The sequence below is a fragment of the Cygnus atratus genome, chromosome 6 (genome assembly GCF_013377495.2).
Source record: "Cygnus atratus isolate AKBS03 ecotype Queensland, Australia chromosome 6, CAtr_DNAZoo_HiC_assembly, whole genome shotgun sequence".
Taxonomy (NCBI): Eukaryota; Metazoa; Chordata; class Aves; order Anseriformes; family Anatidae; genus Cygnus; species Cygnus atratus.
Window position 1 is genome coordinate 30,353,364 of NC_066367.1, and position 12,645 is coordinate 30,366,008.

The window sequence follows — 12,645 nt, forward strand, 5'->3', positions numbered from 1 at the left end:
CCTGGGCTTCCATGGCGCGGGCACCGGCAGAGGGACAGGAGCGGGATGGTGGCGGGGGGGGGGGAGCTCCTAGTGACCCACATCCCTTAATCCCCGTCCTGCCCTGCGTCACGCTGTTACCTAAGCCCTGAAGCAGGCTCCCTGCTGGGGGCACAGCCCCCTGCACTGGTCTGAGGTGCCCAGCTCTGGCCAGCTCCCCCCCGCCCCCTTCCCATTTTGCCTTTGCAAGCCCAAAATAATGGGGGGGGGGGGGGGGGGCTGTTTGCATCTTGCGTGGGGGTAGCTGTTCCTTTTCCCCCTCTTCACATCCCGCAGCCCTTGGGACCAGCCTGTGCGGGGCTCAGGGACACCAGAGGAAGGGACCCCCGCACCCCCTGCACCTCCCTTCCCTCCTGTCCCACGCGTGGGCTCCGTGCCGGCGGCATCAGTCCCCTGTGCCCTCCCTGGAGGAGGCACCGCCATCAGATCCCCCTCCCTTAAGCTGATTAGGACAGCGAGGATGTAGCTGAGCAGATGCCACCGGGGCTATGAGTGTGACCGGACACCGGAGGGATGCAGAGGGGTCAGCACGGAGCCACCACCCCCGGGGCTGCCCTGATCTGGGGAGGGGCAGGGAGAAGGGCTGGGGGCTGGCCACCTCCCCCATGGGCTGGGTACTTCCCCCAGGACCCAGCTGCGGGCTGGGCTGTCCCCCTGAGCACCCTGGGGCTTGGTGGCCCTGCCTGGGGCCGGGGGACACCTTGTGGCTGCCCCGAGGCCACCGCAGCAGGGTCATCCCGCTGCACCCCGGGGTGCTCCTGGCACAGCTCTGGGGCGCGCGCAGCAGGATCGGGCCATGCTGGGCACGGTGCACTGCTCGAGCTGGTTGCACAGGGCTCTGCGGATCACGAGAGGTCTGGCTCCTGCCTGTAGGGCCGATCCCCGGACGGCAGCGAGGTGGCAGATGTCCCAGCAGGCAGGCTGCCTCTCCTCTTTGTCTCCAGCTCGCCAGCCTGGGAACAGGGCAGGCAGCTGCCCCAGAGGGGTGTCCCGGGAGCCCAGACGTTCCCCCTAACTTCAGGGGGCTGTAAGAGCCAGAGGTGATGCTGGGGAAAGAGACGAGGCGCAGAACGAGGCAGGGTGGCCGCATCCTCCCCATCCCCGCCCTGCAGTGGGGCTGGGGACAGGAGGGGTGTGCCGGGCTGCGTCCCCCTCTCCAGCCCCCTGCGCACACGAGCAGACACAGTCACAGCACCTCTCCGTTTTATTGAAGCCAAATCCCTCCCCTGCCTGGCAGAGCCCGGCACGCCCGGCTCTTCTCCAGCCACTGGGTCAAAGTCCTGCTCTGGAGGGGGGGCACCTCCTGGGACCCGGGGGGGAGAGCTCCAAGCCCACCCCTCAGTGCCCTGGGCTCCCAGCCCTGCTCGCGTCCCTTCTCCTGCTCCACCTCCACCCAGCCTCGCTCCTTGGAGATGGGTGGGGGGCCAAGGAGCTGCAGGGAGGGCCCCTCACCCCCGGGCAAGGCGGCTCTGTGGGGAGGGAGGAGGGTGGGCACAGGCTGGGGGCAGAGCTAAGCACCAGTGGGGGCCATGGGTTGGGGGGGGTCAGGGAAGGACCCACGCTTTTCCCTCCCGTTCACACCCCTCTTTAGCCATCCCTGTGCATTCCCACGACCGTGGCTCCCCCCTCACCCTAAGCGCAGACACCTTCTGCCCTCCAACCACCCACACCAGGGAGAAGAAACCCTACTGCCCCGCGGCCACCCCGCGCCTCTCTCCAAACCTCAACGGCGGCAGCCGCCAGCAGGGCAGCAGCATCCCACCCCCCCGCACCCCTCCCCGCCGAGCTCCCCAGCCCCACACCGCCCGGGACGGGACCGGGATCGGGACGGGGACCGCCTGGCGCGGCCGAGCCCCTAATGGTAGTGGTTGTTCATGTTGTTGAGGTGGGAGGCTGCCATGGCGCTGAACGGGGCGGAGGGCTGCAGGCCGTGCCCGGGGTAGAGGGACGGGCTGGAGCCGGGCCAGTAGGAGAAACCGGCCGGCGTCACCCCGGAGGTCATGAGGTTGAGTTTGGAGATGCCCGAGAAGGGCAGCGGGGCCAGGTTGCCCTGGAATTTGTAGAGGGCGTGATCGGGGGCGGCCGGCTGGCAGACCTGCGCCAGCCCGTGGAAGTCGAACTTGTAGGCGTAGCGCTTGCCGTGCACCTTGGTCATGATGTTCTTGTCGTAGTAGTAGCGCAGCGCCCGGCTCAGCTTGTCGTAATTCATGTTGGGCTTGCTCTTCCGCTCGCCCCAGCGCCGCGCCACCTCGTCGGGGTCGATCAGCTTGAACTCCCCGTTGGTGCCTTCCCAGGCGATGCAGTTGAGGTTGGCCCGGTCCGAGAGCAGCTCCAGCAGGAACTGCCACAGCTGGATCTGCCCGCTGCCTGCCCCGGAGAGGTCAAAGCTCCCCGTCAGGGCACGGAAGCAGGATGGGTGCCCCTTCGCCCCCTGCCACGTTGCCCCCTCCCGCCCCCGGGTGCATTTTCCCTGCGCTCAGGACGTGGGTGTTAGCATCATCGTGTCTCCTTCGCAGCATCCCTGCGGCATCCTGCGCCCCAGGCAGGAGGAGAGGACCCCCCTGGGGCTCTGGAGGCTCGGAGGGCAAAAGAAGCTGCAGCGGGGCCTGATCCTGTCCCCCCACATCCCCCCGCCCTCATTCCCACCCCACCGAGGACGAGTAGCTGCTCGCTTGCTTTGCCATCCAGCTCTGGGCTGGGTCTTTGGTCCGCGGCCCCAGAAGGAGGTATCTCAGTGGCAGCCAGACCCCAACAGCACCCACATCCCCCATCTCCACCTCTGCCTGCAAAGGGGCCGGTGCCACAGCACATCTCCAGGGGCACGGATCCCTCCGGGGGAGCTGATACCAGGGAGCAATGCTGCTCCGAGCCAAGCCCTGGCTGCCCAGCAGGTGCAGGGAAAGGTGAGACCAGGTGAGACAGGACCCTCTGTGGGGTTGAATCAGGCACCAATGTCCCGTGTTTCCAGAGGGGAACTGTCCTCTCTGGGGACGCCGCACCTCCAGGCTGCACCGAGTACCCTCGATGCCCAAGGTGCCCCTGCGCCAGGCGGGATGCGGGTGTGCACGGGACATTGGCACACCTGGATATGCCCACAGGCAGGCTGCACTGGGTCTGCCCAGGGGAGAAAAGGGTCCCTGGGCCTTAGGGGAACGAGCAGCCCCATGCCTGGGACAGCCACCCTGCAGGGCAGCCCTGCGCCTACCCTGCAGCCCAGACCTCGTTCCCCTCACAGCACCCCTGCACATCCCAGTGCCCATCCCCAGCCGCTGCAGCACAAGGTCGTCCTGTGACACAGGAGGTGCCTTTGCATTTCATCCTCCCCCCTATGCCTTTCTGCCACTATTTTACCTAATGCTTGTGGTCCGTGCAGCAGGCAGTCCCGCGGCTCACCTGGGTTTTGCCCGGAGCCACCTCTCCCACTTGCTTGCACCCACCTCGGGCACCCGATGCCCCCCGTCCTCCCTCTGTAGGAAGCAGGGAGCAGCCGCTCCCCGCCCACCCTCACGCCACCAGACCCCGCTCAGACATCCCGATGCAGGATCTTCCAAGGCTGTGCCTTCACCCTGAGCCATCCCACACCTTCGATCCCTGCACCTCTTGGTGTTTCTCCCCCCCGCCCCGGTGGTGTGCCCACCCCGTGCTGGGGGTGCGGCTGGGTGGGGTGGCGAGGTTCAGTCCTGCCTCTGCGGCTCCCCGGGGAAACCTGCAGTGATCCTAAAAGGCCCTGCTCACGCGGCATGGCTGGGCAGAGTCCGCAATGCGGAGGCAAAAGGGCCAGCCCCAGCCCCGGCCTCGCCCTGCTCCCACCCCTAAACCAGGGCTCCCCTTTTCCTGCTCAGAGCAAGCCCTGACCCCTATCCCCTCGCCAGGCAGCTGAACTGGTGCTGGCCCCATGTAACCCCATGCCCAGCGCTCCCCAGGCTGCTCCCTCGTGTCCCTGGATGGCTTTTCCCAGGGGAAGGCTCCAGCTCCCGGGGGATCCATCACTTCCCGGCCACCCCATGCCCCAGCAGCCCTCTCCCCGGTGGTAACCCCTTTCTCCTGACCCCGGGACCGGCTCTCCCAAGGCCAGATGAGCCCTCTCAGCTCCAGGGCTGGCCGGCAGCTGCCTCTCCATCAGATATTCCCGGAGCACCGGGGGGACCCGGGGTAACCGTGCCCTGCTCCACGGGCTGCGGGCTGCAGCAGCACCGGGCACGGCGCTCCTCTCTGGTGCACCAGGACGGCTGTCAGGGGGCTCAGCTCCTTCCCCGTCTGGTTTTGGATTGCAATCATCCTGGCCTGAGCTTTGGAAGCCCCGCTGGAAGGGGCACACGGAGAGGAAGGTGGCCTGGCTACGGGGTCCGGGTGGGTCCGTGTGCCCCGGGGGTCCCTGCTGCCGGGGAGCCAGGGGGCGCGGGGCGGGGAAGGGGCGGGCGGGCTCTTACCTTTCTGCACGCCTGGGTTGAGGGACCCCCACGCCTGGCTCTTGCCGTCTTTGAACAAAGTTTCTCCGACTGGATCTGCGGGACAAAAGGGGAGCGGGTGTGGGGAGGGGGGGGCCGGGACCAGGCGGGACCGAGACCCCCCGGCGCCCACCCCCGGGCGGCCGCTCCCCCTCGCCTGCCCCGCCGCCGCGGCGAAGCCAGGAAACGCGTCCAGGAAAAAGGAAATCCGATTTCCGACAGAGCCGGGGAAGCTTTTAAATAGGAATAGAAAATCCCGCGGGCTGGGGTAGGGCGGCGGGAGGGAGAGAGGGAGAGAGCTGCGGGGCAGGGGGAAGAGGTGGACGGGGAGACGGAAGGACGCATGTCGAGGGAAGGGCGTTGGGGAGCGGACGGGTGGGGAAAGGGAAAGAAAAGTAGATGGAGAGGCGGGTGGAAGGAAGGAGAGGTGGGTGGTGGGGGGCTAGAAAGGAGGACGTGTGGATGGAGGGATGGAGGGAAGGGTAGAAGGAGGTGGAAGGGTGGAAGGATGAGCAGGCAATGGGTACGGCGGTGGGAGAATGGAGTGATGGAAAGGATGGAGTGATGGAAGGGAGGGAGTGATGGAAGGGACGGTGGGTAGGTGGAGGGGACGGCCAGTGGTGGGGACAGAAAGAAGGACGGAGGGATGGGTGGGTGGGGTGGAGGGGTGGCTGGAAGGACGGAGGAAGAAGGGCGGCTGGATGAAAGGTGGGTGGCAGGATGGCTTGGAAGGACACAAGGACGGACGGACGGACGGAGGGACGGGGACACGGCAGGTGGATGAAGGACGGAAAGGAGGACGGGCTGCGAGAGCAGCTGTGGGGACGGAGGAAGGGACGGCGTGTGTGGGGCTGGAAGGGAGGGAGCGGGGAAGGCAGGGTGGGCGCTGGAGGGGGCCAGGGCAGGGGAAGGGCCGCGGGGCCGCGGCGGGGCAGGGCAGGCGAGGGCCGGGGTGCGCTGCGGTGCGGGGGGGGGGGTCCACCCGTACCTGGCAGGTACATGTTGAGCAGCAGTGGCACCGCTCCGGCGCCGTGTCTCATGGCAGCTGTGGGGGCGGCCCGCGGGCTGCATGTTTTAATATTCCTGCCCCTATTATTATTATTATTATTCCACTTTATCAGGGAGCAGCTGATGGCGAATAAATGGCAGCGGGACGGGCAGGGGACGGGCAGGGGCCGGGGGAGGCGGGAGGGGGGGGGGGGAGTTTCCAGGCAACTCGCAGGGGCTCGGGGCCCCGGCTCCAGCAATTTCCTCCGCTGTAATTAAAGCGGGCGCTGCCCCCCCCCCCCCAGCCCGCTATCGGGCCCGCATCAGACTTTAATCACGGCCGCGGGTTTCTATGGAGAGCGGCTCGGGCCGCTTCCTGCCTCTTCCGCCTCCTTAACTCTTCGCAAACACGGCGCTGCCATCCCAGCTGCGAGCGGGGCTCGGACACTGCCTGGAGACCGCCGTGGCCCGGCCTCCCCCCGGCCTCCCCCCGGCCTCCCTGTCCCCGCTCCCTGACCCGCATCGTCCCCGTGCCCCCCGTGCTGCTGCTTCCCAGCGCTGGGGTCCCCTTGCAGCCGTGGAGGGGTGAAGTCGGGCACCCATCACGTCCCCGTGCTGGGTCCCCTTGCAGCTCCCAGAGCCCTGGGGAGGGTAAGGTGCAGCGCCAGCCGCTCACGGCACCGGGGCGTAGCTCAGCTCTGTCCCCTCCCTGGCTTCTTGGTGCGTCCTGGGGTCCTCAGCCCTGTCCCGACCTCTGGCCCCTCTCTGTTAGGGTCTGTGCAAGCTGGGTGGCCCCACACACCGTCCCAAACCCGCACGGCCTCGTCTGCATCGGGCTTTGTGGGCGGCTCTGCCGGCTCCGGAAGATGCCAGCACTCGCTGGCCATGCGCTGCCCAGTCTGGCGCTGGGACAGAGGTGTGTCGGGTGCCTTCAGCCTCTGCAAGCGGTGTGAAGACAGGAGGGTGACTCGGGGAGAAACTCGCAACAGGGAAAAAGGGGCTGGGGCAGTCTCGGCTCCCAGAAGACACCCCTGGCCACAGGTGCCACCCCCGAGCGCCATCTCCATCCCCACGGCCAGGACTGCACCCTGCTCCGTCACCGCGCAGCCCCGGGCAGCCAGGACGTGTGACAGCAATGGGCAGCATTCCCAGCCAGAACCTGCTCTGCCCAGGGGGTGGGCAGCCCCCAGGGGCACCCAGGGAGGAGCTGGGTGCTGCAGCTTCCCCGCCAGCCTGACCCTGAGGGTGCCGGCGGCCGTCCTGCCCCGAGCACAGCGCGAGCCCAACGCCGTACCAAGCAAGCCACTCGTCAGCCCACGAAGCCTCCTGCGGTGTTTCACTGATGTCTATTAAAGCTCTCGCTCCAGGCTCAGCAGAATTTCTTCAAAATGTTCCCCGTGAGGCGTGAATCCAATGGGAACCGGGATGCGCTCGTGCCGGACCCACGGTCGTTATTTATCCTGCAGCCCACACGTGCCCTGCATCACCAGCCCACGGGAGGCGGCGCGGGTGGGCGCCAGGCTGGGAAGTCCCAGGGCTGGGGGCTGGGGGGCTCCTCCTGTCCCCTTGGGAAATGGGCTGAAACCGGGGTTCCCATGGGTGCTCAGCCAGGCCCCCCTCCCTCCACCCTCCCCGCCCATCTCCATCAGGGACAGAGAGCAGGTGCTGGTGGGGAGAGAGGAGCGCAGCCCGCTGTACGCCCCCACCACATTTCCCCCAGCCCTTAAGGATTGTCTCCGGCCCCCCCCCAAGCCCCCCCACCCACCGTGCAGCCTCTCCGCAGCCTCCCAGACTTGCTTTCGCTGCCTGAGTCACTGCAACAAACCGCAGGCAACGGAAAACAAGCCCCGGACACAGCGGGGTGGGGTGGGGACGGGGGGGCACAGCCACCACCCCTCTCCTCTAGCAGCCTCGGGAGCCGGCCCCGGTGGGGGGGATCCTGCTCCAGGGAACCCGCATGGCAGAGGGAACGTGCTGGGGACCGCTGGGCAGTGTGAGGGCTGTGGGAGCTGGATAATGGGGGGGGGCTGGGGGCACGGGAGATGGGGAGCCCTGAGAGTGGGGGCTGCAGGAGACCTGGGGTGTGATGGGAGCGGGGGCTGGGGGTGACCTGGGGGCTGAGGGGCAAGGAGGATGGGGACCCAGGGGATGGGGAAGGATAGGAAAAGCAGGGAGGGGGGAATCCGGGGACCCAAGAGGCATTGTCCCAGCTTCGTGGGGAAGCTGGGGCAGACCCGTGGGATGGGGAGGGCAGGGCGCATGAGAAAACCCAGGGAAGGGGCCCAGGTCCATGGGGCAGGGAGGGGATGCGGGCTCAGGTACTGGGGGAGATGAGGGCTCAGGTCAGTGGGGTTCCTGGGGATGGGGCCCCGACCCCTGGAGCACCAGGCCGGCAGAAAGCAGCACGTACCCACAGCTGCAACCGGGCGGTTTGCCCCCCGATCCCCCACCCAACTCTCTCGCCCCCTCAGGACAGGGCAGCGCAGCCCCCACATTTCCCTGTGACCCTCCCAGAACTTCCCCCGTTGCAGCCCTGTGGATCAGAGCCCAGGGCAACTTCACCTGCGTGCCGGCAGCGTGGAGCAGAGCGCCGAGCTGACGTGGCCTTGGGCTGGCCGCAGCCCGGCCGGTGTGCAGGAATGTGTTTGTGCAGGGGGAGAGGCCGGGCTGCGTGGGGCCGTGGCGGGGTGGGGACAGGGGAGGGCTGGGAAAGGCCTGGTGGCGGCCACACAGCCCCACAGCACGGCCCTGGGAGGACGCGTGGGGTGCTGGGACGTTTGCACGGGTCACGCGGGGGTGCAAGGGGAGCGTGGAAGCGCGGGGGGCGTGCACGCACACAGCGGTGTGCAAGCTCGTGCGTGCAATGCGCATGCTTGTGCACGTGCACGCGCGCAGCCCAGGGCTGGGGGTGCAGGGGGTGCACACACTGATATCGGGGTGACCGAGACCCCCCCCCCCCAGCCTGTCCCAGACCCTCCCCAGCCCCGCGTCCTGCTGGGTGCAGCCCCAAGGCCACCCGTGCAGGCAGCCAGGCACCCAAGCACCCAGTGGTTCTGCTTTCCTGTGGCTTCACAGGCGACGCCCCGGGTGCGGGGAGCACCTCGGGGTGCCGAGGGGAGGTGCGCGCCCCGGGAGAGCTGGGGGTGCTGCAGCGAGTTGGAAGAGGATGGGGAGGCTGGGAAAGGGTGCAGGAGGAGGAGGCTGGGTGGGGCTCCCGGTGTGCCCAGGCGGAGCCGGAGCCGGATGCTGGCACGGATGTGCTGGCGTGGCCGGGCTTGGGGGGGGGGGGGGGGGGGGGCAAGGGGGAACCGGCCCCTGGGGTGCTAGCAGCAGCGAGCTGAGCCCCCTCGCCTGCCCCCAGGTCCTCCTGCCCTGGAATCAAAACCTTAGCCCTGGGTTTTGCCACCTTGAACAGGACATTGCCCTGCACCCCCTCCTATTCCCCCTCCTGCTGACCAGTGCCCCCAGCACCCCCCAGTACACCCCCTCCGTAAGCCAGCACCCCCAGCACTGCCCCGACTGGGGCACCCCATCTGTCCTAGCCCCCCCTCACCCAGACCAGCCCCGTGCTCCCCTTCTTCCCCGTGCCCAAGGGGCAGGGACCCCTCTCCCACACTGGGGACCTTGTGCTCAAAGGCTTTGTGGCGATCACCTTCCCCAGCACAGAGCCTGGGAGCAGCATGACCCCCCCCCCCCCCCCCCCAGGTCCCCCCCTCCCCAGTTCCAGTAAGGCCAATATGCCCCCATCTCCCCAGCCAGAGCATCAGAGGGCTAGGAGCCATTCTGTATCCCCTCTGCCCCCCGTGCATGGGGACCAGGGGACCCGGCTGGGGTGCGGAGAGCTCAGGGCGGAGGTGGCCGCGGGCCCGATCCTGGCAGGGGAACGGGAAACTGCATCCAGGCCGGGATGGTGCTGGGGGGCAGCAGGGTTGGGGCAGGCACCCTGCCTCCTGCCCCACGGGGGGGGTCCCACAGCCCCCGAGGAGCAGAGCAGAGGCAGGAAAGTTGTGTTTGTTGTTTTTTTTTTTTGACAAATGCCTTTATTCGCTACCAGGTACAGGTCTATGGCACGGCAGCCCGGGGGCTGCGGGGGCGCGCGCCCTGCCCCTGCTCAGTGCTGGATGCGGCGGATGGACTGGATCTGGTTGGTGTGGGCCTGGCTGCTGTATTCGCTGTACTTCTTGTACTCGCCGTTCTGCCTGTCCCGCTCCAGCACGTACTGGTAGCCCCGGTAGCCTGGGTACTGGTATGCCACCCACCTGCGGGCACACCCCCGGCTCAGAGCCCCCACGCCACGTTCCCCCTTCCCATCCTCTCGGCCCCATGGTGGGGACGGGGAGCACAGAAACACCCGCAAGGCATGGATTTCCAAGGGAAGGGGAGCAGGCAGAGTCCCCCTCATTTTGGGGTCCCCCATCCGTGGGGCTGTGCTCTCCGACGCCCTTCTCTCTGCCCCCCCGCCCCCCACCCCCCTCCCCGCCAGCAGGACTCACGCTCCAGCGTTCACTTTGATGGATGCCACCTCCTTGTTGCCCCAGCCCATGGCCTGCAGCGAGGGGTAGTCGTCGCTCAGCTCGAACTTGTGCCCCTGGAAGTTCTCCGCCTCGTACAGGGTGGCTTTGCTGTCGTTGTGGTTCTGCGGGGCGAGCGGGGCTGGGGTCAGCGGGGCAGCTGGGGCACGTGGCGTGGGGGTTTTGTGCCAGGGCACACCCTGGGACCGTGCCCGGCTTTGGTGCAAGGCTGTGAGCCCACAGGCGGGGCGGCTTCGGCCTCGCCAGGACACCCCAGGGCTGCCAGGAGGATGCTGCCCTTGTGTCCCTGTGGCCCCCATGCACAGCTCTAGGGGGGGACCAAGCTTTGGCGACAGCAGCCGCATCCTCTGCACCCACACCGGCTCCTGCCCCCAGCATCCTCCCACTCTTTGAGGCTGCAGGAGGGCTGCAGGGCAAGGCAGGCTGCTGAAAGAGCCCCCCCCCCCCCCCCCAGCTCTGTAGGGTTTGGTTGGGCGCTGGGCACCCAGGAGTTAACAGCTGGGACACTGAGCGATGCCGCACTGTCCCCCCCCTCCTGTTCCCCCCCCCCCCGCCATGTGCCCAGCCCCCATGCGCATCCATCTGCACCAGGGAGCAGTCCTGCCAGCAAGGAGCGATCTTATCGCGGCCCCTTTATTAAAGCCCGAGCATATCTGCCTGGTGATTATTAAAAGTTGGGGGGGGGGGGACGCCCCGCGCCGAGGAGCAGACATGCCGGCATCGCAGGCACCCGCATCGCTGCAGATGGAGCGATAGAGGCTGAGTCTGCACGGCGCAGCTCGGGTACCCCAGCAGGGAGGAGGATGCACCCCAAACATCTCCTCAGCACCTCTCTGCTCCCCCCAGCCCCGGGGAAGCCAGGTCTGGGGGGGGGGGGGGACGTGAGAGATGGGGACCCCATCCTGGGAGGTGGCTCCCCGATGCGCAGAGCAGGAGTTGGGACGGTGTTTGGGGCTGCCTTTTGGACCTAAAGCGCATCTCAGGATGCTTGCAGGGAGCCAGTGGGCGCAGCCGCCCCTCCATCCCATGTCCCCACGTCCACCCGTCTGTCCCACGTCCACTTTCTGTGCCCGCTGCCCCCCGGTCCCAGCCCCGCCGGGACCCCCGTCACTCACGGCGCACTTGACGGGCCGGAAGGAGAGGAGGTGCTCGGTGCGGTAGCCGCTGTTCCCGCTCCAGGCCTCCCACCGGGGGTAGTCGCCCTTCTCCAGGATGAACTGCTGGCCCTGGTACTCGGGGTACTCGAAGCCCACCCAGCTGGAGGGGAGAGGAGGGCGGCGCTCAGGGACGCAGCCCTGCTTGGCAGATGGGGAAACCGAGGCACGGCGCAAGGGAGGGAGGCTGCGCGGTGAGGCCCAGGAAGGAGCTGGACGTCCCAGCTCCACGAGCAGCCCGCCCCCCCCCCCCCCCCCCCAGGGAGCGTGGCGCACCGAGGGGTGGCGGGGAGGGTGCCGGGGGGCACTTACGGGCCCGACTCCACCTTGATGGAGCGGATCTTGCGGAAGCCGCGCTCCATGATGCTGGGGCACTCCATGAGGAACTCGCAGCGCTTGCCCTGGAAGCTCTCCTCCTCCCACACCGTGATCTTGTACTGCCCCAGGGTGTCCATGGCTTCGCTGGTCATGCGGGGAGCTCGGCTGAGGGCAGAGCCCAGGCGTCACCCAGGCAGGGTGTCCCCATCCCGCGCCGCTGTCCCCTCGCCCCCCCAGGCTGGTTGGGGGGACACCCCCCAGCCCCCTTCCCTCCAGCTGCCCTCGCAGCACCCCGTCTCTCCGTGCGATACGCCCGGTGCCCGGGGCTGCCATCATTTCTCTCCTCCCGAGCCCCCTGCAACGAGTTACCTGGGTGCCGTCACCCTGCTCACCGAACCCAGCGGGCGGTGGCCGTGACCCCCCCCCCCCCCCAAGACACAGCCCACCCCAAAGCAGAGCACCTCTCACAAGGCCGACCCCCCCGCTACCCGTGCACGGAGCACAGCACCCCACACCCTGCCCGTTCCCCGGGGTGCACACAGGGCGGGGGGCTTTGGGGGGGGGGGGTGGCACAAGCGCAGCGTGGCAGCGGCTGTGCCTTTGGGGGGCTGGGGGGGGGGGGGGTCACAGCCTGGTACTCACTTGGTCGCAGGGCACAGAGGCGAAGGTGGCGGTGCCGGGGCCGGCTTTTCCCCGGGCCCTATATAGGCGAAATGGGGGTGGCGGTGGGGGGGGCAGGCGCTGTGTCAGCGGGGGGACGGGGGGGGACCGGGGCGCCCACCCGGCCGGGCTGCCGCTGTCCATTCCACTCAGGCAGCGTGGCGAGAGCGGCCCCCCCCCACCCCGCGGTGCCCCCCCCGGCCCCCCCGGCGCTGACAGTGCAAGTGCCGGGCTGTGTTTTGCGCAGGGGCTCAGGGCACAATGGGCCGAGGGCCTGACGCACCGCTTTCCTTTCTGCCCCCGGACAATGTCCCTGCTCGGCACGGGGATTAGGGGCTGCTGCCTTTCCCAGGGCGCCGGTGCCAGCGGGACGAGGACGTGGCACTGCCAGGGCTTGGCCGGCGTGGGCTCGGGGAGACGTGCGGCCCCCCCCCCCCCCCCGCCCCGTGCGGGTGCTGGTGCACCCCGCTGCCTGCCCACGTCCCCATGCCCGTGTCCCCATGCCTC

The 12,645-nt window shown here is 68.4% G+C and overlaps 2 protein-coding genes across 2 annotated transcripts; both read right to left on the minus strand.

Moving 5' to 3' along the window:
• Positions 1–1,894: 1,894 nt before the first annotated feature.
• FEV (FEV transcription factor, ETS family member) lies at positions 1,895–5,527 on the minus strand. The gene is made up of 3 exons (XM_035556121.1): positions 5,476–5,527; positions 4,470–4,544; positions 1,895–2,406 (listed from the first exon to the last, which is right to left on the minus strand). The coding sequence occupies exons 1-3, from the start codon at positions 5,525–5,527 to the stop codon at positions 1,895–1,897; spliced, it is 639 nt and encodes a 212-aa protein (XP_035412014.1).
• A 3,998-nt stretch (positions 5,528–9,525) lies between these two features.
• On the minus strand, positions 9,526–11,630 carry CRYBA2 (crystallin beta A2). Its single transcript, XM_035556115.2, has 4 exons — positions 11,473–11,630; positions 11,122–11,263; positions 9,968–10,110; positions 9,526–9,733 (listed from the first exon to the last, which is right to left on the minus strand). Exons 1-4 carry the CDS (start codon positions 11,628–11,630, stop codon positions 9,586–9,588), a joined length of 591 nt encoding a protein of 196 aa, XP_035412008.1. The 3' UTR covers positions 9,526–9,585.
• Between the last annotated feature and the right edge of the window lie 1,015 nt (positions 11,631–12,645).